This window comes from Pararge aegeria, chromosome 7, assembly GCF_905163445.1.
Source record: "Pararge aegeria chromosome 7, ilParAegt1.1, whole genome shotgun sequence".
Lineage (NCBI taxonomy): Eukaryota > Metazoa > Arthropoda > Insecta > Lepidoptera > Nymphalidae > Pararge > Pararge aegeria.
This window is the reverse complement of record NC_053186.1, coordinates 6,187,448-6,214,683: the sequence shown is the minus strand read 5'-3', so window position 1 is coordinate 6,214,683 and position 27,236 is coordinate 6,187,448. Positions and strand designations below refer to the sequence as shown.

Here is a 27,236-nt window from a genome sequence, read left to right as displayed (position 1 = left end):
TCATACTACATACGGCCTGAACATATCTGATCGGCCATCTTGGCCCATGATCAATCCGCGTCGATTGTTTTCCAAATTTGAATTAAAGTTTGCCGCCGCCATAGCTCTTTCTCTTTCTAGTGCGATAATTCGATCCCTGTCCAACAGCGGGGCTGGTTTAACAGATGTCAGATCCGCCGCCATGTTTTGCTGGGTAGGTTGTTTATCGTGGTCAGGCACCGGTATGTCTTTGGGCTTTTTCTCGTCGCTGGAATGGGTGATATGAGGTTCTTTGCTCTTTGTGTCCTGTTGAGCCTTTTTTGAACGTTTCCACTTCATTCTTCTATTTTGAAACCATATTTTAACCTGTGGACAATAGAACATCCTTTTTTAAGAAATGTTGTCATAATCATCAAGCTAATTAATGTCCTAATGCTGCGAAACGGCCTACTTCTTCTATTACCACACTATACATACGAGTAAACCAAATTCGATATGGAGTTTTTACCAAAAAAACGCTGCTCAGCAACAAATGACATGCAGATGTTATGAACCAATTGAAAATTTTGACATTATTTTTAAGAATACCTGAAATAAATAAATCAGACTTAGAAATATTTAAAAAACATTTTCTACCATTATCTTTATTTTTTAAATTCAAGCTTATTCGTGTTAATTAAGGAAGTTTTAAGTCGAATTCATCGCAGATTTAGGGGTTCTCTCTTTTCCTTTGCTAAGAAGATTTCAATACGCTTCCAAACCCACTCGAGCCGTATAAATTAGGATTTCTCATCGTTGTCAAGTTCGTGAATCGACAAAAAAATATCATCATTTCATACGGTAGTCAATTTGACGATTGGTCATAAAAATCCAAATGTTACTAATCCGCGATATTCTATGACGAGTACTATAATATAGGGTCGTTAGACATTTACTTAGTGGGAATTAAAAATAAGCAAATTTAACTTTTAAGACTTTTTTTCTTACGCACTGGGCGGTTATGTTATTTTTCAGAAAACGGTGTTAAACTAAAAGAAATACGAGTATGTTACACTTGGAAATTGTGATAAAAAATTAATTATTGTTCAATAAAAGTGTGACAACCCTATATATCTATCTAATAAACATCGCGATTTTTGGTTTGTTTACATAAATTCCACATCGAGTTTGGCTATAGTATAGGCTGCTTATTGTTTTGGCAGCCCCAAAATGGCGTCTATCAAGTGAAATCCTTCACGCTGCTCCATGTCGTGTATGCATAACGATTATCCTCTGGGTGTGTGTCAGTGGTGAAGTAGGTACAATGTGCTGATTTGGCACACCTTAAAAGTAAAAAAGAGAAAAAGAAGATCATCTGGGGAAGTTAAGCCACTTCCTACCTACCTACTTGAAAGCCTTTTCGGCTTTCGTTTTATCCGCTAAAATTTTGTTTGGCGTTGCCTTTAAATAGCCTTTTATTAAAACTAAATTTTCTTAGTTTTGTAGGTACCAAGTTGAGTTCCTAGATAAACTATTAAAAACTTTTATTATATATTATTATAGACTTATGGTAGCACTTTGTTTTTAAACAAATGCATAGTTCAGCTATCGATTCTGTTCTCATTCGTGCCATCTAGTGGCAAATTGTAAAAACTAGATCTGTTACAAAAGTTAATTACTTTTGGTACGTCCAATCCAGGTGGACGGTATCCTCCAGAGGCTGGCATTGCAATACTAGGGATGTACTTGTAGATAACAATCAAGTGCGTTGCAATGCTACAAAAAAATGAATGTTCGAAAACGCACTCCCCATGTTTCAGTTGATTGAAATCGGCCAAATAACAAAAAAAAGGGGTGAAATTAAAATGGCAGGCCTCAAACCGAAAACTGAGTACATATACAAGCTTAACATGAAGATTAGCACGGATGTTATTATTACGGAGTTAAGTTTGGAAACTTCCGTTATTTTTGAAAGAGTATGTCATCACAATACTATTAAAAATCTTTTCTAATGTAAATCGAAAAAATAGTTACAGATTCAAAGAACTCAGAGCCGTAAAGCTCCGTTAAAAACCCCTGTTTTAAGTAATTCCTATGAAGATACAAACATTGAAACTTAAGAATAGATAATTTACATTATGAAAAAATAGAATAACGTTGTTGTGTTGATGGAAAAAATAAGGACATAAAGGTTAGATTATAAAACATCTAGTTATATTTGTTAAAAAAAACATACTTTTTCTTAGATTAATCTAGGTAAACAACACCACCATATATCATAACCTGACACGGGCGCAGAGATTAATCTTTAAACCCACATAAAACGCCCCAAGCAATAACGTTTATTGCGTACGTTTTACCGCCCCCATAATCTTGTTCCAAGCATTTGTAAGCTCAAATCCGGGCATCGTTCAACTTGACAGCCGGTTCGCGCCATTTCACAACTGTCAAAATAGGGTTGTTTTTGGTGTCGCGATCGTAGTGCCGTAAAAAGGTTTCCTTGCGAAGTGTTTTCAATGGAGTAAAGCTGTGATGTTTGGGTTATGAATCTAAGAATGTTTTAGTGCAGTCCCAAGATAATATTAATATTGAAAACGTTTGCATCACACTATTTACTGTCATAAGTAGGTGTGAGAATTACCAAATTTTTGTTTACTTACATTTTAATGGGTGTTTATCTCATGCATATTTATATGAAGAAATAAATTAAAGAATACCACAAAAGTAATCTATAAAACCACCGTATTTTTTTCTTACTTAAGTACGATTACCAACTTTGTAGTTAGTAAGAAAGAAAAAAATAATAAGTAGGTAGATACCTAATTTATTATATACAGCAAGAAAAACAAAAAATGTATATGCGGTTTAATTGAGCCAAATTCTAACTATATCATTTAAACTAAGGTTTTTAAGTCGCAAACAGCCTCACCTGTGTCTCAGTGAGCATCAGACTGGTGGCGACTTCGAACCTCTTGGGCCTGGACAGGTATTTGTTCATTCGGAACTGCTTCTCTAGTTCCAACAGTTGCTGGGAGGTGAATGCCGTGCGCGGACGCCGGGTCTTCCCAAGCAAAGGATGTGGCGCTCCTGAGGACAACATTATGACAATTATTATATTGTTAACTATTATTATAAAAAATTACACCAAGATTGATTTAGCAAATAGGTAACAAAGGTATTTTTTTTTAATTTCGATCGTACTTTTCCTGGTCCACGTGATAAAAGCAATCGTTAAGCCGAACATATACAACAATTAAACCATAACTTTTCTGCCGAATTAGCGCATTCGACAAATAATTCGAATTTTAGAAAAGGAGATTTATTTGTATAATTTAATAAAGCTTCTTTACGAAATAATATTTATTATTTGGTTACGCTAATTCAACGGTAAAACATATACTCGATTTACATTTATAATATTATTTTGGATCTTTTCTTATTGTATTAAAATGAAACCTTTATCCATAAGTGAAGCAACAACTTTGTACCCCTTTTTACGAATATTTGGCAGACTATATAAATGATGAAATTTCCACACTTATAGTTCACATAGAGGCGTTCAGAATGTTATTTTTTTAAAATAAATACACGAAATCAATAATTATATTCTCCTAAAATAATCCGGTATGAAAAATATTTTATTTTCAGTTCGTTGCTTTTGTTTTGTGTACAATAAAGTAAGTAATTAGTTGATTGATGAATATCTACCTTCCGCGTGTTTAGATACGCACTATCCAGTCAGTTATTTTAATTAATATAATTCGCCTATGTTTCTCTATCGTCAAGATAAGCAGTAGGCAATTTTACTGCACCAATTAGTGAGATAATCAAATCAAATATTTTTTATCTGTTCGTTAATAATTGAAACGCCTCTCTTGTCATACCTATCAAGATTTTGACTTCTAGCTAAATAATATTAACTGACTAGTGATTAGGATAGTTTACGGTAGATTAGAATTTGTTAATTGTTACTAAGTTAGCTGTCGTATTTACAAGCCTAGTTCAAAAAGAGTACTAGGAAACCATACATTAAAAGGGTCACTGTATTATAATGAAAAAAAAAATAATAATACAAAAGTAACATAAAATATAGTTTTGAAATTATATTCGTATGTGTGTGTATGAATATTTGTGTTATTATTGACGTTGAAATAGCTAGGCTTGTTTATTTTGCGTACTTTCGTATTGTGATGTCCTACGGCATCTTGTTATGGGGCAAACCTACTGATGTCGACACTATATTTAAAGTACAGAAAAGAGCTATATGATCAATGTATGAAGTTAAATCACGCGACTCCCTTCGTGACATATTTCAATAAATAAGTATACCTGCTGTAGCTATTGTTTCTTTAAAATATAAATATAACCTAAAATAAACTATTTAAAACTAAATAAAATCTAAAACGTCCTCGAAACCACCGCAGCGAGGCACAGTTCCTAAGATGCTGGCAGCATTGCCCCTTTGGATGGCCAAACTAATTCGTTGGCCAAGGTTACTGCCCGCTCTAGGATCACCGGTAGACTCGATAACCCTCTTCGATAATTCTTTGAAAAGGGCTCTTGCTTCCGGACCCCACGGTCCCAAAGTCTCTACTCCAAAAGGCACAAAAATGAAGCTGCTATCCAGGTTTTCATATTTACGCCTCTTGGCCTGCTTGGCACTGGAAGCAGCCGCACCTACCATTGACGAGGTGGCCTGGATGTGTGATGCAGCTAGGGTATCAACACAAGTTGCATCCCACAGAAGTGACCTTCCAAGCCTCTAAGGTATGAGCGTCATACCATCAGGTCTCTTGCCATCGCTCCGCGCCAAACCAATAGGTTCAAATACAGCTGTAGCTTGATAATATATTTATAATAATATCGTATTTGTATGACAAAATGTTAGTTCTTTTTAACAAAAAATGGCTATAAACAATCGATTTACAAGAAATGTGCATATGTATCGTTCATATCGTTTGAAGAAGACATTTGTGTGATTGAGTATCCCTACGCTTTTATAATATGATTCCTAAGCTAATTTTGGACCTTACAATGCATAAGTTTAAACATTATGTTAAAACACAATAATTACAGCGAGGTTAATATACAAAAGATGAATTCCGGAATGACAAGTTTGCTTGGAAGCATCTATCTACGCTTTCGCTTCTCTTACTAAATAAAAAGTAACTGCTAAGCTGCTTGCCGGCTTCTGTCGGTAGAATCTGCTTTCCGAACCTGAAGTAGAGTCACTACAAACAGACTTGACGTTTCAAAAGTGCTTATAGAGTAGCCTACTTGAAATAATTGAATTTTGAATTTTAATAAGCAAGTAACTGCTGCCTTTCTTCCTCGGTAGAGTCTGCCTTTTGAACAGACTTGTCATAGTAATCCGTGATTACAAAATTACAATGCAAATTTTACTTTGCGCCGGCTATCACTGCATTTTTATTTTTAATCATTCTAAAGTTAGTTCTCTAAAATTATTTGTCAGAAAATAGGTGCGGAAAAAAGATTTTTATTAATATGTATTTATTAATACTCTACAAACATTTGATGTTAGAAAAACGTGTGACACTCTGTGGGAACACGATAATGTTGCTCCGTATAAGGGCGGACGTTTTCCACTTAACATCAGGTGGGCCTTTTAGACATGATTCCCACTACTGGGTCAAGACCCTGACCGAGGTAGTTGGAGTTTACACCGGCAATATTTCAACACTGGGTTGGCACGGACAGTTTTTTCAGTAAAACCCCGTATAATTATTTAAAAGTATTTATATTGTAGGGTATAGGGCCCCAATTGAATTTGTGCCCCAGAGCTCTTATAGCTCTTATTACATAGTTACGTCATTGATCACAGCCGTGGCTGGGATTAAGGGCCTTACGCGCTCTCCGAAGCATGAGGTTTGATAACGCCGATTTCCAAACTACAAGCTCCTACTGAGAATTTCTTCAACATAATGGTACAACCATGTCCACCTCATTGTCGTCTCTATCCATTCTCGGGATAATATCCTAGTTGTTAGGACTTCGGCTTCACCTTTGGGGAGCCAAGTTCGAATCATATAACGCACCTATAACTTTTCTGAATTATGTGCGTTTGAAGCGAAAAATTACTTGCTTTAACGGTGAAGGAAAACATAGTTAGTAAACCTGCATGCCTGAGAGTTCGCCAGCATCGTGGACTACGGCCTAAACCCATCCCATTATGGGAGGAGATCGGAGACATGTAATGGTGCTCCGAAGGGGACCAACGCGACCTAAATCTCATAGTAAGCCTAAATTGTCCGTCTGTCTTTCAGCGGGCAATAAGAAATATATATTATTACTAGCCGTTTCCCGCCCGCTTCGCTGGGCGAATTGAAAAAGGAAATAAATTACATTTTATGTTTCATTTTTATTTATTTTTTTCATATTTTTATTATTCTCCTTTTTTTTTATTTTTGTATGAACATAAATAGGCCCCGCGGATAGAACTGTAAGCATCGATATTGTTTAGACTTACTCAAATTCCAAATTCCATCGATTTAGCCTGTATCTTTCATCCAGGTGATTTTTCTCACTAATATTCATTGTAACTTTCAATGTGCAATCATTATAACATTTCCGTGCCTTTCTTCCAAAAATTAATAATAATTGACATGAAGAAAAAAATTTGAAATGAGCATTGAAAGTTTAAGTTAAAGTCATTGCAAGTCTCATATGTGAAGTTGAAATCTGTCTAGGTTCAAGTGCGACGAATTTTCTGTTAACTAAAATTTTCTCCGTGACATCAATTTTTTATAGAAAATTAATTGTGCATGTTTTTTATGAATTCTATTGGAATAAGTAACTAAATTTCTTTTCCACATCTCATGTGCTTGGAAAATGCATTCATTTTAATCTGTTACATTTCCGCGATCCCGCAATAAAAGAATTCGTCGGTTATGTAGTCTGCAAAAGTAAAATGAATGTAAAATTCTTAGTCCGTTGATGGGATAGCTACATGTAAAGTTAAGTTTTTGAAACCTCTCAATGACTTTTTCTCCGCTGCCAAAAAGACGATTGTTGTAAGGAAATACACGAATATCCCTACATACACGAAGATCCCCACCAAATTTGGAGTCTGTAGAAGTTACAGGTTAGAAATAAAAATTTTAGATTTTAACACCCACCCCCGCAATTCCTGTCGGAAGTAGACTTTATTGAAATCCATTTTGAGATGTTCTTTATGTGAATAATAAAAGATTCATACCATATTTAGAATTTTTAGAAGCTATATTTCGAAATTGAAATTTTTTATTGTTAACACCCACCCCCGCGAAACTTATTGGAGGTGATTCATTGTAAAATCCGCTCGAAGATCATTTTTATATTACATAATATAGAACACTCTCACTAAATTTGGAGTCTATAGGAGCTATCGCTTGGAAATTGAAAATTGTCATTGTTAACGCCCAATCTTCTTTGGGGTGGGATATCGTAACATTTGTTCATAAATCATTTTTACATCACTTATAGAAAATTCCTACAAAATTTGGAGCCTGTAGGAGCTTTAGCTGGAAAATTAAAAATATTAATTGTTAATACCCACCCCCGCAACCCCCTGTGGGGTGAGCTATCGTAAAATTCGTTCATAGCCTATTTCTACACCTCTTACAGAAGATTCCTACCAAATTTGAAGTCTATAGGAGCTATAGTTTAAAAACGGGAATTGTTCATTGTTAACGCCCCCGCAATCCCCTTTGGGGAAATCTATTCATAGCTGACCTCTACATAGCAAAAGTAATATTCCTACCAAGTTTCACGTTTCTAAGTCTTATGGTTCCCGAGATTACGTGGTGAGTGACTATATAGATGGGAATTCTTCGATTATCATCGAAATTTTTAACTTTTTATCGGGCTTTTTTAAAATTTTCTTACATACAAAACTTTCTCCTGACAATTCTGAAGATAAAAAAAAAGCCCAATTGGTCCAGCCGTTCTCCACTACCGTGAATAGATTCTTAGCTGAATGTAAAAAACCATAATCCCTTTAATACACTCTGTTGAAATCCATGAAAACAAAAGAATCAAGAGAAAATGCGTATCTTTTGTTTTTATTAGCGGGATAAATGTTCATAAAAGTAAAACAGCAATAAAAAAATGAAGGAATGTTGGAATTCAAAAAATAGATAGCCATAAACCATCTAGGAAAAATTTCGCATCGAATGGTGGTAGTTTCATGTCGATACGATCAGTGGTTGAGTGATTGAGCCTCAAACGAAGACCATTTTCATTATATATATATACTAGCTGTTGCCCGCGACTTCGTCTGCGTTTGATTTTGTTTTTATAGTATATATCGCTAAGCTTTAAATGAGTATAGTAGTATATATATATAACATGTGACTGCCAATTAATTATAGACAAATAATTTGAAATAAAATAAAATTGCGACTATAATTAAAGATCTAAGCTATCCTATCTCTTAAGTTGGACCAGACTGCTCACGGTGTACCAATTTAATTTTAAATCGGTTGAGTAGTTTAGGAGTCCATCGCGGACAAACATCGTGACAGGAGATTTATATATATTAAAGATTGCGGCCTTAACAACAAATAATATAAAGTAAAAAAATATAGGTTTCCTTTACTCGATCGTAAAAATGTTAATAATATAAAGTATTTCATATTGCATCTTGGTACGAAACCGTTCCTTTACAACTCAAACTCTGTTAATATTTATATTTCGTAATTTCGAAAGCTTGTCCACAGCAAATTAAACATTCGAAAGATATTTAAAAGTAAATTAAACATGGCGCGCGTTGGAAAATAAACATGCGATCGTGCTTAAGGGTCGAAGTTACGAATCCATAACAGAAATAGAGTTATTGACTGTACGTGACCTCTCTATCACGTGAATGGGTCCAGAATAGGACAGTTTATTTGTTGAAGGTACATTAAAATTACGATAAATTATGCCTTTAAATGTATATTTTTGAAGTTATACTTCTTTTGGCGCGTTAGGGAAAAGTTATGAGAGTAAATTTTTAAGATGCGCGCGCACACCGTCACGAAAAACCGACACCCTGAATTTAGCTATAGTCAACAATTTTGTTTTACAATAAAAGGTTTGTCACTGTACACTTTGAATTGTCAAAGTCTGCGGGCTTATTCCGGCGATTTAATTGATTCAATTACACAAACAAAAATCGGAACATTTAGACGGCTTATATTTATTGTATTTATTAATTTTAGTTTGTAATTATTATTACCCTACAAAAATATATTTATCGTTGATTTAATCAAAAATTGCCACTTTTAACAAAAATCTCATATTTTAATGATGAAACTTGGTTTTCCGATAATGACATAACTAGATAATGCGTTATAATAAATCTTTCAATGTATTAAATACCTTTTGCTATTGTTATAGTAGTTTTTTACAAACACAGAATAAGGCAAAAGATAAAATTTATTAAACGATTTGTATCCTGTTACGCCAAAGAAGTATAACGTCTCTTACGTGTACATAAGTACACACACGTTTTTTTTTGTTTTATTGCTCCTTTGGCACAACTATGGAGGGTAGAGGTAAGGAGAGTCATCTTATATGGGAGAAAAGTTGAAAAAGTGTCCAGTTGTTGCGCTAAATAACAGTTCAAAAATCCTCCACAATGGCGTTGGTGGATGCACAGTGTATGGTATGAATGTAGCAATCGTAGATGACTTGAAGTATGCCGAGTTAAAAAATTTAATGTCATTATCGACTAAAGTAGTTAATTATTGAGAATTTCAACAACTTACGTTGTACAAAATATTGTGGTAAATATAACCTTACTTCCTTGTATCTCCATACTTCCTTGTTTATTTTTCAAGCCTACTCTAACAATATTTATATTTCGCTTCTTTTAATAGTTACCCTGATGCAAATGTGGCGCCATCCTAATTTAATACATTTTGACGACACTTTTTCATATACACAGATGACTCTCCTTACCTCTACCCTCCATAGGCACAACATTTACTTAAGCACAAATGCTAAATGTCACTGTCATTTAAAGATCTTTGCAGTAAAAATTATAAGAAAATGAGAATGGGCTAGTTTATTTCATGAAGGGGCTTTTAAATAACGAAAAATAATGCCCTTGAAATTAATACCTATTTGAGTTTATTATTGCTCGACTCTAAAAAGTAGTAACGGTTAAAATCTCCCACCATACCAGACCAGAGAAAATACAGAAATCTTTAATTTTCTGGTATATAACTTTGTTTCTTAATAATAGCTAGCTGCGCCCCGCGGTTTTACTTGCGGTAAATAAGTGGCTTAATTGCTTTGTCATGACGTGAAGGAAACTCGATATTTGTCGTAAAAATAGGAATGTTCCAGGTCCCTTGTTGTATGTCCAGGACCAAAAATACCTGTATGTTTCTCTCCGTCTTTTCAAAATTCTTGCCGAAAAATCAAGTCGATTGGTTGTTTTGTTAGGGTTTGAAGTAAGGACAAACAAACAAATTTCCGCATTTTAATATAATTACCAAAACCTGGGACTTCAAAAGTTTGTTTTTAGGAGTTTTAACCCATCTAGATATTAACATGGGTAAATGGTTGATTACCCGGTGCAATTGTGCTGATTTGTGCTATTTCAGCTAAGCCAGAGTCTCCACCCTCACTCAGAAAATTATAGCGTTTAATCTAAACTGTACACAAAAAGAACCTCGCAGTCACAATGACATTTTCGCCCGGTCTCCCGCGCAAACTTTGACAGATGCGTTCAGGAATTACATCGCCATTTATCGGTTGTGCAAACACGGCCAAATGTCGCTTGGCGCTTCAATCCTGTTACACTAATTGATAATTATCATTTTTATGGAATTATCGTTGCTCTTTAGTCGTAGAAATAATTTATGTTATTGCTAATTTATCAATAAAGGTAATTGGATTCATTTCTGAAAGGTTTCTGTTTGTTTTTTTTTTACGCAATGAAAGTAGGTTAGGTTTGCGGTTTAACAAGAAAAACCTAAGACAAATTGTTTGACGATAAATATTTTCCAGACTAGCACTTTAAGACGGAGTGCGATAAGGGTATAATCATTATTATTACCGGCCTACTTCACGGCACTTGTCTCCTCTCAACATTAGAAGAGTTGAGGTTTAGTCCGTCATCCTGGCCAAGTGCGTATTGGTACTTGGTAGACATCACACACCTAAGCGATTATTATGGAGAATGGCACTGGCACGTAGGTTTCCTCATGTTTTCCTTCATCGTTTAAGGCAGATGAAAATCGTTTAAAATAAACTCCGAAAAGTTAGAGATACGTGCCGGGGCTCGAACTCGGTCCCGCCGAGGAGACTGAAGCCCTAACCTACTAACTATCGCTTATAAAGGTAGCTTTGACATTATTTTGCAGATAAAAATCCTTTCATAGTCAGACTTAAAAGACGCCGGTACAGACTACGTAATGTTATATCGCCCGTTATAACTAGAGGCAGGGATCGTCTTGATGGCTGGAGGCGTAAATCGAATCAGGTTGATTGGGAGCCCCGTTCAGCCGAGCGTCTTAACGCCGTTGTTACGGAACCCTAATCAAACTCTCTGTATATTATATTGTAGACTAGATGATCAGGGGAACTTTGTACTTCGATTTGAATGTAACTATTATTATCATTCATAACTAACGCTTGAATGCTTTAACCTAAATGATAAGCAACCTACAGCCTGTGCAGCTGAATATAGGTCCTACTTTGATATTTTGAAAGAAGATTCTTTCTCACCCCTTGGACAGAACCGATACTAAAAAAGGATTTTTGAGATAGGTAACCTGATAGTTAGTGAAAAATCATCCTATAAATATTACAACACTTCACAGAGCATGCAAGGATCACATACTACCTCCGACGTGTCGCCCTGTTTCCATCAAAACAGGACTTACACGGGCATGTAGAGTTAAATACGGAATGAGTTACGGACAGCAAAACTTAGAAGGTAGTTAGGTTCTTAGGAAAAAATTTTTTTTAATCTACCACTAAAGGGTCGAAAGAGGGTTTGGAAGTTTGCAAAAGTCCCACGTATTTGAAGAAAATCGTTAGGTTTTTCATCATAGGTACAGCACAGAAAAGGTCGCGACCTACCGGGTCCAATTGTGATTACAACCAATCCAGGAATCCGTTGAAATATACACACAAATCATCCCAATCGGTCGAGCCGATTAGGAGGAGCTGGGTTAGGTTAGGTATTATTTTAAATTAAATTACTATTAAATCATATTTTTAAATAAAAATAACCCGCAAGGGCGTTGAATATGAGATAAGATGTTGGTATTCCAAAATATTACGTTTTACAATTTGTACGCAGGCGAAGTCGCGGTAAACCGCTATTACCGGTAGCCTAAGACAATGATAAGTTTCGAGGGATCAAGAGTTAAGGTATACAAACAAACTAAAACTGCTGAAATCAAAACCATTTTGCAGTTGGATAAAAAAACCGTAGGGGTGAAATTGGATTACTATCGGGAAATAGAAAGAATTCTAATCCCTACCCCCTGAATGAATCTATTCGACCGTATAATTAGCAAAACCACCCCCTAAGCAATAAACATATGACAACTAATACTTATGTCACTTTTTCAACCAGCACTTTAGATTATAGATCTTATAACTACTGCAATAGATTATGAAATCGCTTGCGTTTTCTTAAAAGCTTACTCTACGATTATTCATTTAGTTAATATAAACTTTGTCATATGTAGCAATAAGGTATAATATGGATTGTTTTTTTTTCTATTCTTCAATATTTCATTTTATTAATACAAACTTTATGACTAATGTAAATAAGGAACAGAATTGATTGTTTTTTCGTTGTTGATTACTTTGATAGGGGACGAAAGCAAGAGTAATTTATATGTATTTATCGTTTATTTGTTTGTTTATTGTTTAAATGTGTTGATCGTTGGAATGGGGCTCAAATTAGATCGACTTTAAAGGGAGGGTAGGTTAAAATTAATTTTATTGTTTAATTTCATTCATGTTGTATATCTGACGAGCTTCCCGGTGAGCGCAGAGGTTTTAAATGCCCCGGGTTCGATTCCAGGCAAGGGCAATTTGGGAGCGTATATTTTCTGAATTTTCTATACGGTTGGTTTGTAATTTTTTTTAATTCCGCTACAAGTTAGCATCTCTCATCTGCAACCTCACCTGACGGTAAGTGATGAATAACTGAAAGAATTGAATCGCTTAGCGGCACTTCTTTGTTTTTAGGGTGGTTACTAGCCACAGCAGAAGCCCACCTGACAAGACCAGATTAAATTCAGAAATTATTAATTCTAAAATTGCCCTTGCAAGCCATCGAATCCGGGACCGCCCACTTAAAACCTCAGTGCTCACCGCTGCGCCAGGCAGGTCTTAAACGCATTCAGTAGTAAACTGTAATTTTGAAATTGCAAAATGGACACTTGTTTATTTATTTGTTCCTATAGATGAATAGATATGAATGTACGGACCGGTAGCAATTTATCACAGTAACATCGCACCGCTACTGTATAAATATATTCTTTACTGAAAATCCACTGAAAATCCACCCTTTTTCGGCCAACACACAACCGTAGGAGACTAGAGATGCGACTTTGTTATATTTATTGACCTGATTTATCGATAAAATATAGGTTTCTTGCAATCGTTCCTGATCAAGTGACAGTTATTCAAAATTCTATTTAGTAGTATATTGTATTCTATCTAGTATTTTTATAAAAATAAAATCTTGTTTCAAAGGCGGAGGAAATCGTCGAGAGGAAACCTGCATGCCTGAGAGTTCTCCATAATGTTCATATTAGTTTTTGAAGTCCACCTATCTGTACTTGGCTAGCGTGGTGGCATAATGCCTTAACCCCTTCTCACTGTGGAAGGAGACCCGTGCCCTGTAATGGGCCGGTAATGGGTTGATATGATGATGATGATTTAAGTAGTAGTATTCTTAAACAAGGAGTGCACTGCTTAGGTTAATAAACAATTAGGTTAATATCAATAACGCCTGCTTAAAATAAACCAATACATGTCGTAGTTCGTTACTATAGTCTGCCAATCATTGAGAGTTGGAATAGCCTGGAAGATTCTAAATTCCCCCCCTCCCAAATAATTTTGGACCACATAGACCTTCGCCTAATAAGTACTAAAAGACTGAGAATAAAACTTTGTAATTTGACCCTGATCTTACTTTAATGATTGACTTGAATCTAACTTTAAATATCAATAACAATATCAAAATGTATTATCGACAATAAATTTCTCGACATTCGGCTACCCTATGCGTGGATCTAATTTGTCAAGGACCGACCCTTTGTTTGCGCGAACAAATTGCTGCTCATAATTGGCTTAGGGCTCTTTAGGGAGTACGGCCTCAGTGCTAGCGGGCCGACAATTTAATTATTTATAAAAATATTTTGTTCCAAATGAACCATAATAGAACATATTATAAAAAACGCCAAATGTGTCTTCTACCTAGTAAATAATTTTCCCCGCTACTTTTTTGCATACAACTTAGTAAAAAAACTATTAGCCGCTATTCTTTGTAATATAACCCTAGACATCGCCCACTCGCGCTATTCCTACTCGGCCCGAACGGTCGCAGCGTGTTGTTAAATAGCCTATAGTTCTCCTAAACAATCGGGCTATCCATTTGATAGCCTTATTGAAAGAGATTTTCCAAATTCGACGGTTAGTTTCAGAGAATACGCTTACGCTTACATGGCTGAACAGATTTTGATTATATTTAGTACTAAGCCGTTTTAAAGTCTTGATGACTAGATTATAAATGCAAAAATGAGTTTTTGGTTGGTCCATCTTCCACGCAGCAACGTTCACTTCGTAATACTAAGAAGAGAAGTGATCCTACTTAAGAATTTGTACGCATGAAAATAGAACGTGAGGGCTGAATTTGTAAATTATAAATATAATGAAAGTGTGCTTTGTTTACCGTTCATGCAGAAAAGAAGCCAAATATTGACTTTATCATGGAAGAACACGGAACAAGTCACGGATATAATAAATATAATATAAATCTCGCTATCAGACACACCACGACGTACCTATTTACAAAATGTCGTTTCGCTAATTTTTAAATCAAGTTTCCACGCGCGCTCAAATGTTACTAATTATTTTATTAAGTTGCTAATTTACTTATTTCTTAAAATTTATGGGACCCCTGTCTAGAGCGGACATAGTAAATACACATTTATATCATTGGCTGAGTACGACACGTGAAAAAAAAGATGTATCTAATTTTCTTGGGCGGCTTTTTTTTTTCGATTCGTATTCAGATTGAAACTTCATGTTTACTTTATAATTGCACGACTCATGATGCGAAGCATCAGAGAGTGCTTTACGATCGAAAAATTTTTTTCGCTTCATTTCGGCTGCTATTTTTATTATTATAGCCTTGTTAGTTCACGGAATCAAGATATTTTGCATACTGTTGTCGAGATAATTTAATGGAGATTAATTCCATACTTTTAAAAAATTGATTTACTGCAATAGAATTGGAAAAAAACACCAAAATAGGTCAAAAAAATTTCCTGTCCGTCATGTGTGAAACCCGAAAACACTCTAACTTGTGAAAAAATCCATTATTTGAGTTAAATTTTTTTTTTAAATTCTAATCGACAATTGTAGGTCACTGAATGCGCATGATTAATTAATTCAGTGTAGTTTAATAAAAAACGAAAACTGCAAGACTGTATTTTTTTTTTCTATATTTGATAATTAAATGAGCATTATTATGAGTCGTGCACTTTTGGATTTTCCAAATTTTTTCATTTTCTTAAATGAGAGAACAGCAAAGAGAAGGAAATAAAGAGCTATACATTTTTACTGAATCTGCTACACACAATTTCCTTTACCTAAATGGCGGATCTAAAAGCTCACTCTATTATGTTATTTGTGGAAAACCATATTATTATTTTAGACTTGCCAATTTAGTTAAGATTAAACTTTTAGATACACATAGACGGCCGAGTGGAGCAGTGGGCAGCGACCCTGCTTTCTGAGAGTGTGGGAATCGAGCCCACGACCTCGTGGGTTCGATTCCCACAATTGGCAAATGTTTGTGTGATGAACATGAATGTTTTTCAGTGTCTGGCTGTTTATCTGTATATGATAAGTATTTATGTGTATTATATTCATAAAAAAATATTCATCAGCTATCTTAGTACCCATAACACAAGCTACGCTTACTTTGGGGCTAGATGGCGATGTGTGTATTGTCGTAGTATATTTATTATTATTTATTATATAGCAGCCAGTGGTGTGCATAGAGGGTATGCACAGGGTATGCAGATGAAACAAAATGTAGAAAATCTCCAGTAAGAATAATGAAAAACTTAAGAATAGGCATTGTAAGAGTTATAAAAGCCTACCCTTAAGTATTTATTACTCTTGCTGGAGATTTCCTTCATTATATATCATCTGCATACCCTGTGCATACCCTCTATGCGTGCCACTGATAGCAGCATTGGGACAGTTGCATATCTAATACAAATCGCACTTTTCAGCGTAAGAAGATGTTCTATACATCTTTCTTTGAAAAGTGCGATATGTGTGTGATGCAGAATTTTTTTGTTTCCTTTATGGTCATGATGTCATGATGATCAACGCATTGCCTGCCCGCAGAACACGGGTCTCCTCTTAGATTAAGAAGGGTTTATACATTATTATGAGATCTCTCAGGCATGTCGGTTTCCTCGCGATGTATTCCTCCACTGTTAAAGCAAGTGATATTCAATTGCTTGAATAAAATAAATTGTCTTACTGTAAGACCGTGAAAAAAAGGTTATACAATAGCTAAGCACAGCGTTGGTCGATCCCCGACGAGGTGGACAAACGATATCAAACGATCACAAGCCGCTGGAAACAAGTGGGCCATGGATTTTTGTAGTTGAGGTGACGATGATGATGAGACTATAATTGATATCTTCTTTTACTAGCCCTTATCCCACCTTAAATGGAGTAAGCACGACGTGTCTTCTTCAAACTCGATGGCAAACTTGAGGTTTTAACTTTGACAGATTTTAAACGACCGACCGCCGGTCTGACTTTAATTTCCCTCGGAATTCCTAATTATTTATACTATTTATTATTTATATACTACGACAACGCACACATCGCCATCTAGCCCCAAAGTAAGCGTAGCTTGTGTTATGGGTACTTAGATGACTGATGAATCTTTTTATGATTGATATACATAAATACTTATAATATACATATAAACAACCAGACACTGAAAAACATTCATGCTCATCACAAAAACATTTTCCAGTTGTGGGAATCGAACCCACGGCCTTTGACTCAGAAAGCAGGGTCGCTGCAAACTGCGCCAATCGGCCGTCGCCTAATAATTGACATCATTCATAAAAATAGCAGAAGCTCAGATAAATATACGTCGTAATAATAAATAGCTAAGATCACTCCCGACTCCTGACGACTAGATCCCGATGCCACGGAAAGACCCTAAGCCCCGATGCCACAGACAGACCCTAAGTCCCGATGCCACAGACAGACAGACAGACGTACACACACACATACAAACAAATAAAACTGATACCACCCCGTAGTTTTTGCGTCGGGGGTTAAAAACTGATCACACATAGGCATGGTGAGGCAGACGCTGGTGTTATTGCATTTTTCTACGCTTACAGCCATACATAGAAAATGGACCAGTTTTGTGTTACATAGAAAATTAAAACTGTGATGGTTACACACATCACAGTTTTAATTTCTTCTATGACTGATAACCATGGCCCCAATATCTCAATCTCATGTGCCTTTAATTCATACCCTATGCTATCGTTTCGATACTAAAAGTGCAGCGTCTAAGCTTTGAATCAAGATATTTCTGCAATTTTTTTTATCAACACTTTTAGGGAAACACTTAAAAACTTAAGGAATAACTTTGAGTGTACATTTGTAAAATAAACTAAATATTATTGCATAAACCAATAATTAAGAGACAACTTTATCCACATAAAAGTTAACCACAATAAGACACTACAAAGTCATAACAATTTTGGCACTAGGTATTGGACTAGCTATAAATGTTTCTAAAACCACTATTTTAAGACTGAAAACACAATATTTACAGTTCTAAGTTGCTAGAATGCGAATGGTTCTTACGAAATATTCATTTCTTGAGATATCGATAAAAGAAAACTTGTTCTAAAGACATCACAAATCACTCATAATGATGCGTCGTGATTTCGACACCAAATAGAGCATAAAATTACATTTTAAAATTGAAATATTGCTATAAAATCATTACCAAATTACCCTAAAACACATAAATTCACGCTAGATTTGCACCCATTCGCACCCTACTAAACGTTTGCACCCTACAATAAAACGGGCGATATAACAGGTGGCGTGCGGCGACATACGGTGCGGCAATAACCCTCAACACAAAGTAGTTAGGACTATCCCCATTCATTTGAATGGCGTGCTCATCGGTAAAAGTGGCTTTGGATGAGTTGCACGCGATAAAAATTATATTTGCATTTAAAACTTTTTAAACACAAGCAAAAGTCACAAGTCAAAACTTTTCTATGTCTATACTTATACTACTTCTATATTTCTATTTCTACAAAACCATAGCAATGGTATTAAAGCGAAAGTCTGCCTATTTTCGACCGATTATCAGCTTAGCCACATCATGGGCATTTATCTCAGAAACACACCAAGAACCATCTTGGCAGTTTTAAAAACAGCGTTTTTTAATTATGCACGGATCTCGGATGCGATCTTTGCGAATCTTGCATATTGATAGATATCATCCTAGCAAAGGATTAGATACTTTAGCTCAGGAAAATTTTTAAGAAAATATTACAAAAGCGGACAAAGGTACAGGCAACGGATGTAGACTCTTCCTAGACACTTTTAATGCACACTTACGAATTTCACAACAAATATATCTTTAAATAAAATATTAAACACTGTGTTAAATAACTTTCACATTTGAAAATGGTGCCATACAGCCGTCCTATTGAATTTTTGAGAAAACCACAAGCAATGGCGGCCACCGGGTTCCTTACCAGGGTATGCATTCAGCTGGTCAATTGCATAAAAAAGGCAAAATTTCTCCTTTTATACGAGTTATATTTCAATTTTAGGGTAGGCAGTGCTTTCGTGCATGTATGAAGTGCACGCCACTAACCACAAGCATATGAAGCTGAAGCCACTCGCCATGATGTAAGGATCCTAACTATACCCATAAACAGGAATAAAGAAACTCACATACATACCTAATACATGAACTTTGAAAACATTACGCTCCTTTTTGGGCACTCTCAATATTGCATGCACGATGGATATGCTGTTATTTCATTTTTTTAAGAGCACACAAGTTTCCAAAATAGTTAGTAGCACGTTTATTTAAGAAGGCTATATTATAACCAGGCCGCGCAACCAGTGATAACTTACCAGTAAATTTTGGTTACTAACCGGTGAATAAAAGTTATTTGTTTCATTGATTAATTGACGGAACAATTTATAAGAAACCGAAACGTTTCAATGTTGATTAACCTAATTTAACGGATTTTTATATTTAGATTTATCTATGCCGCGATTTAAAAAATAAAATAATGGAGTTGCTCGTGTAGAAGCAGTTAATTAAGCGAACTCTATTTAGAAACGGTATATTTATTTCAGTTTTTAAATAAACAAAACAAAAACCATGACCTAAATGATGTTGAGAAAAACCGGCTGAGTTTGTTGTAGGCTTCATAGTCCAGGGCGCGTTTGGAACCTTTTAGTTTTAAGTTAACGAATGTAGTTATCGCCATTAACTCACTTTTATGTACATATTTTACATGTAATGTACGCATCAAAAGTGCCATCTATGTGACTATTTGAATAAATAAATATTTGGCTTGGACTTAGATACCAGGTTACCGAAACCGGTTTGAAAACTTAACCGGCAAGATTTATTGTATCACAAAATCAGCGCATGTGATCAAATGTACTTTTTTTTTTACACAAATTTTATTAATTATGACATAATAAATTATTATACCTCTAAAATATTATTATTCCATAAGCTGGAATTAACTTTCAATTTTTCTTTGGAAGCGGGAATTTCGTTTACATTAGATAAACCTAAAAAAATACGCGAATGATTTAATTATCGTGGGCCTCGGTTAGTAACAATTGCAGGGCGAGTGGTATAACTGTAACTTAGTTGTTGCTTAATAAGACCACGCGCGCGCGTTCACGCGCGTGAACGTTTTGAGCAATCATTGAAAAAGGGCCAGATGTCACCCGCTGCGGTGTTGCGCTTTATATTTATCGATATCGATTACTCATTACACCACTAGTGGTTGTGATAACTTTAAATGCACTTAGTTTGTCGACCTCCATGGCGCAGTGAAGAGTGCTGTGGCCTTATGAGTGGGAAGGCAGGCATTTGGGTAATTGGACGTGGCGCCTAGCGATCTAGCGTTCCGAGACAATGCCGCGTAGAAACCGATTAATGGTAATACAAGTAGCGATCGATAGCAATAGTAGAGGTTGGGGGTGATGTTTATATTCAAAATTCTTTTTGAATATACACATCACACCTTTTCTTTAATGAGTCTTAGTTTATAAGCAGTTTTAGAAAGTTCAAGTCTGTTTGTCTGTAATAACTCTCCCACCACCAGTTCGGAAGACATATTATACTGACAAGAAGCAGATAGTAAAATCAGCAGTTGCTCTTTTCCAGCATAAACAATTCACATTTTAACATTCATTATTCCATCTTGTGATAGATGAAAGCGGAGTCTGCTGGTTCAAGCAACGATATTTATCAATTGCATAGTAACCGCTTAACAGAAAAGGCCTATAACAACTGAGTATATTGTTATTTCAATTTTAAGGAAATAAATGTGTACTGAGCTACTGACTTACTTCTTCATCAAATTTGTATCTTATATAAAAGGATTAAGGATGAAAGACTTTTTAATTATTTCACTCAATTTTATTTGTTCTTTATACCCCTTACAGGTCAGCCCGCTGCCGTCGTAGACTGCATAATAATTATCAGGCATAAATACAAAATTACGAGACGCGTCTAACATAGACAAATCTATAGACAAAGGCGCTCCATAGAATACTCATTAACAAATAAAGATCACGAATAAACTATCTCACTTTTGACAGTAACTAAAAATGGCATAACCTTGTTTAGAACGGCTATACCGAAATATCTACCGTCAGGTCATGGATTGCTTGTACTGTCTGTCAAGTCGTTAAAACAACTTTATCTCGCGCGCCTGCCGACTGCCTGGTGCACTTTTGTTGTGTTTAATGACCCAGCCCATAAGCAGGAGTAAATTCTAACAATCGAATGTTCAATGAAATTGGTATAACGCGTTCTAAATCCATTTGGAATTGAGCCTTATGAGGGAACCTTGTCCGTATGGTTAACGGTGAAGGAAAACATAGGAATGTTGCTTGCCTTATATTCTCAAAGGCTTATGGAGTCTACCAATTGGCTTTTGGTGATAAAGCTTTCTCATTTTTAGAGGAGACCCGTGCCCTATAGACATTTTGAAATATTGTGTGTTTGTTATGCCTCTGCCAGGGGAATTCCCGACGACAAAGAAAATCATTTTTCACCATATTTGTTTGTGCCTATTTTTAAACATAAATCTTAGAGAGGGACGCACAATGCACTTGCCATTTGTTTCGGCTCGGAAAAATCGTATGTGTGGTATCTATGATATCTGTGACTAAACATGTCAGGCGAAGGAAAATCGTTTCGCAACACAAAAATACCCAGTTGAAAAATACCAATTTGCGCTTATCGGGGCGAGGTTTTATTGACTATTGAGTTTGACAGATCATATTAGCGCGATAACCGCACGACTGATTTATCATCTGTCTGAACCAAAGAGATTTAATAACAAATAATATGCTTAATAGCCATACTTAGTCCACAGGCTATTTTAATAACATTCCTGAATACATGGCTTTATATATATAATAATAAAAAATAAAAAAAAATTATGAACAATTACTTTATATTATTACCTTATATAATTCATACCTTAATAAAGCTGAAATATCTTTTCAAGCCTACATTACATAGATACATGATGATGATGATGACGATTTAATATCTTTTAAGGCTTAAGATTTTTGATTTTTTCTCAATTTATTATTTGTTTGTATTTTTGTATAATAAACATAGTTCTGATTTCATTTAATGTTTATTTTAGCTTATAAAAAAATTGTTGCATTGTCCTTTCTACCAGTAATACAATGTTTAAATATCCTCTATACGTAGATACCTATTTCGAAATCCCTCGTATCGGAAATATTTTTCAGATGGGAAAAACAGTTTATTCATAACAATTTGAGATAAATTTTGCGTTCCTGACAGGTACAAGCACGTACAAGGTAGGTATAATTTATTTTCTTAATGATGTTTATCTTTAAAGATCCAAAAACAAATTTGTATGCTGTGTTTTTGTTTGTGGTATACGATTTTTCATTCCACTGCACGTTAGCCCTTGAGTGCAATCTCAACTGTGATGATGCAGTCTTAGACGGTAGCGAGCTAACTTGTTAAAGGTATGGCAGTTATATTAAACCCCTAATCGGTTTCTATTCGGCATCGAACCGCAATATCCAATCGCTTGCCGTTAGGGTGGTAACTAGCCGTAAGCGTCATCGTCGTCTTTGATTTTCGTCGCATAGGATAATTACTTATAATTTTATGTTCAGCTTCTGGGTAGACAGTTAGGAAAATTATTATTTCTTCCAAACTGTAGAATTTAGTCGCTTGTGGTGGAGAAAACACAATAAGAACACTATTTAGAGAATCAATATTTTACTCGGAAAGTATTAAGTAACATGGTTGCAATAAAGACAAGTTGACAGTAGGATGAACAAGCACAAAAAGAGAGCAGATTACGGAAGGAAGAAATGATTGTCATATAGTAATACAGTTAATGTCTGTGCCATAGACAAATCACCATACATGGGCTGCGTTCAATTACAACACAAACAATACCTTGCTTTGTTTGATCAATAAAAAATATAAACAACGAGTCAACAACAACAAAAAAATTGATTTTTTAAACCAATAAACTGTCTCACCCGTTGCAGACCCAGATCATATTTTCTTATCTTATTTTTGAACAATACGTTTTAGTATCTAACTTAAAATTAGATAAAGCTATCTCATCTTCGTATATCCAGATATGGCGGCTATAACATGATCGATTATGTTTCTATTTGCAAAGAATTGACAGATTTAGTTGTATTTTATCTTTTTATTATTCATAATTTTTCAGGAGATAAGTCTGTAAATGGTCGATACCTGGGGATTTCGTTTATATATTATCTGTACAAGCCTTGGAACGTCAGGTAGTAAACTTTTCTGGCAATAAATTATCTGTAAGCACCAGCGTGGAGTTAGAAAATTTGGATACGAAGGCCTTGCTTCGGGGAGCACGCTACGAACCCGTGGTAGAAGTCTTAAGTCCGTATTAATTGGTTATTTAAACGCGAAAATCGTTTTTTTTCATCGTGAAAGCATCCTACAATGAAATCTATTCTCATACCAGATCATACTCAAATCTATTTAATAGGTTTGTGTGTAAAATACAAAGATAATACATTGTGTGGATTAAGCTTGCGTATAGTAGAATTCGACGAACTCAAGAAGTAGAAGATGTGATGGTTCAAAATGTTTGGACTACGTTTCATTCATATTTTTGAGTGACTGGTTTTTGTCTTGAAGTTCTCATGGGAATGGGAATTAATTTGAGGCTGAGACAAACTATCTACGGAATCGTTTTAAAACCTTTTCGTTTGGACATTCAATAATATAAGAAAAACAAAAATTTAGTCTGGTATGTTTTGTTTCTTATCTTTATTTAAGAGATAAACCATTTTTAATTAATTAAATCGTTATTTATTCAAATTTCAGTAGGTATTCCGGTTTTCCTCGAATTTCTGTTACAAACGATTTTATGTTAATAAAGTCCTCCACTTATCAACTAAGAGACAAGTTTTTACAAATTGCCCTTGTTAGTGTAAGTTATTTATTTGCGAGGGGCGCGGGGGTGTTTATTATAAATATTGGGGTGGCTGAACGGGGGTGGATAATCGCTCGTCCGCACATGTACGTATTGGCTCAATTACTTAATGACAGGTTTTTCACTTGTTGTAAGCCATTAACGTTTTTATGGTTTATGGTTTGGGGTGATTAGTTTAGAGTGTATTTTTTTATTGCCAATTAGTTTTTAGGGTTCCCTCAGGGTGCCAACGGGACCGTGTTACTACGCCTCCGCTGTTCGTCTACCTATCTGTGATCGAGCCGTATCTCATGAACTGTCATAGGTAGAGAGTTAAAATTTACACGGAATGTCTATTTATCAAAAACTCATAAATTGAAACAATGGGGAGGTACACGAATCTTTTATTGGTGTTTTGTGCTCGACCTTAGTAATATTAATAGTAGTGTTTCATATTGCACCTTGGAACACGTTGGGGTATTGGTGAATTAGTATGTTCGACTACACATCAGGAGGTCCAATGTTCGATGAACGGCTAGGCATCGAAAGAGTCTGCATTATAAATTACCATTAAGTAACTTATACGTTCCAATCTAGTGCGTGTCTGCTGCCAATGCGCGCGAGAATAAGTTAAAGCTAGGTGAGTAAGTTGTAAGACGCGAGGGATGTGATGGGCGCACAAAACCCCTTGAATTCAAAGGCTAACTGCTCCTCAAGTAGTAAAATATCACCAACAAATGCTTCGTACGTGTTGATGACTTTGCTTCCTCGTTTCTCGCAACGCAAAATCTCTGGATTGCCCTTCCGGCTCCCGACTTCCCGATACCTATGATTTGTATACCTTTAAATCAAAAGTGAAGGCATCTTCTACGCAAGCATGCTATATCTTATGCCGCATCATTGTTTCCCATCAGCAGACGGTTCTGTATCTCAGTTGACACCAACTTTTGCTAGCCGCTGTGGAAAGTTGCCATGAAATAACACTCAAATCATTTTTATACATTACGGAGTTGAATATGCCAACCGACTTGAACTGAAAGTTGGAAACTCACGTTTCAGAAGCTTTCCACAGCTAGTTTGCTTACAGAGTTTGAGATACAGAACCACCCTACAGCGCATTCCAGCGCTGGGCTATATACTAGTATTTAGGAAAAAGAGTTGTTCCAATTATTAACGCAGCATTAAAAATATTAACCCATTTATGCAGATTCCGGCGTAGTAAGTATTTTGTTAGTATGTCAATTCAATTCTTCCAAGTAGGCCTACACTGTCTGTTTTTAGCGACTCTATTTCTAACGCGGCGGTCAATAGAGTCGCATTCTACAGTGAAGAGTCCACCAAGAAACTAAACAGTTGCTCTTTTTCAAGATCAGGCGTTAAATAGAGTTACATTCGACAGTAATATCAGTACCTATTAGTTATTCAGGAATGCCACATTATTATTTATATTGTTAGAAAAATTTTATAAATGACTTAGAAAAAAACACCCTTTAAATTTTCTCACTGTCATTTTTTTGCAGATTTCATCATCATAATCATCGCATCAAGCCATTACCGGCCCACTACAAGTAACGGGTCTCCTCCAAAAATGAGAATGGGTTAAGGCCGTAGTCCTTCACGCTGGCCCAGAGCGGATTGGTGGACTCCACACGCTTTTGAGAATATTAAGGAGAGATTCTCAGGCATGTAGGTTTCCTCGCAATGTTTTCCTTCACCGTTGAATTTTAATAGCTTGAAACGCACATAACTTAGGAAAATTAGAGGTGCGTGTTGGGGTTCAATACACTTATATAGAGGGTACAATTTGGTAGCCTTATTAGATAAGTTTGCACTATTGACTTATTTTAGTTCTCTAGACTAACTAGTTATTTGATAACAGGCTAGTACAACTTGCGCTAATCCCTCATAGCTCACAGATTTCCGCACCCCCAAAAACCGGGTAGTCCATATTCAGAGTGACATGTGTGGACAGCAAATAAGGGTGCACATTGTATGGGGGTAGTTGTGTAAATACTGACACTTTGTCAATGCGTTGGTTAAACTTAGCCGTTGATTTTTAGGGTTCCGTGCTTGAAGCATTTCGGATTTTCGATTACGGATCATAATGACCCGGGTTCGATATCCAGTTCGGGCAAAACTACGTCAAAGAAAAGTTTTGAATTTTTAAACTACTATGAATACACTTTTATTGTTCGCCATTGAGTTAATTAAGAGAAATATTGGGAATATTGGAAATATTCCCTGCTTTGTAAATACAATAGTCTGAGGCAGTTTTTTTAGACTAAATTAAAAAAAGAAAATCTGCCGTTCGATTGAAGCTAAGTAACAAGGTGAAATAAAAGAATGGCTCAGCGTCCCGTCGGGAGAGGCTTTTAGTCCAGCTGTGGGAAGTGGGCTTTTGATAATCAGTAACAAATTCTAACATGCAAACTATTGAGCCTAAAACTTAACCTTTTGATAAGTTTCAGTTTGTACTTACCGCCAAGCTCGGGTATCCGATGGTAAAACATCCCGGATCTGGCGAGCCATTCAAGCTGCATCTGATGAAGTACTCTGTCTCCAGGGTGGTGGAAAGCAGAAGCCTGGGGCATAGGTAGCCCGGGAGGTGGGTAGTTGAATAGTGCGGACTGGGCTACCATCGGTGGCTGGAGCAGTCCAGGTTTTGGGATTATTCCTGTGGAAAAGACTTTTCTTAAATAAGTAAAATAAAAAAAAAATACTAATACAAGGTTATCAAAGATATTCAAAGGTCACCAAGAAACAAATGAAACCTTCAAAGTCCTCACCTGGTCTATAGCTGTCGTACTCCTCGCTCCCGCCCTCAACCCCTGGAGAAATCGGTGGACTGTAGCACTCAGACCGGTTTCCATCATCAGACCCTGGGGACACACTCCTGGGCGAACTTCTCCCAGACCTCGGACTATCAAAACCCGTGCTGCTAGGTCGATTTTGACACCTCTCTATCGTATTCTGTTCGATTTGCGTGTCATAATTCTCATTTTGGTATCTAGTGATATAATTCTTGTTCTGGATTAACGCTAAGTACTTTTGCTGCGCCATTTTCTCTTGTATAGTCTGATCTGGCTCTATATGTTTGGATAGTAAAGCGTCGATACAAAAAGACTTCTTCTGCTGGTTTAATACGGTTTTTTCTTCGTCCAATTGTTTGTAGAACTTCATGTTTTTTGGACTGTTAGATCGGGAGGGATCCGGGTTCGATTCCTGGTCTATTTCTAATGGTTTTTCTGTGTCCGAGTTGCGTCGGTACATCGCTTGGCTTAGAAGTGTTGACAT

General features: G+C 35.9%; 1 protein-coding gene across 1 annotated transcript; it reads right to left on the bottom strand.

Annotated features, from left to right (window-relative positions):
- LOC120625299 (homeobox protein Hox-A4) lies at positions 1-27,236 on the bottom strand. The gene is made up of 4 exons (XM_039892323.1): positions 26,729-27,236; positions 26,422-26,616; positions 2,888-3,045; positions 1-345 (listed from the first exon to the last, which is right to left on the bottom strand). The coding sequence occupies exons 1-4, from the start codon at positions 27,234-27,236 to the stop codon at positions 1-3; spliced, it is 1,206 nt and encodes a 401-aa protein (XP_039748257.1).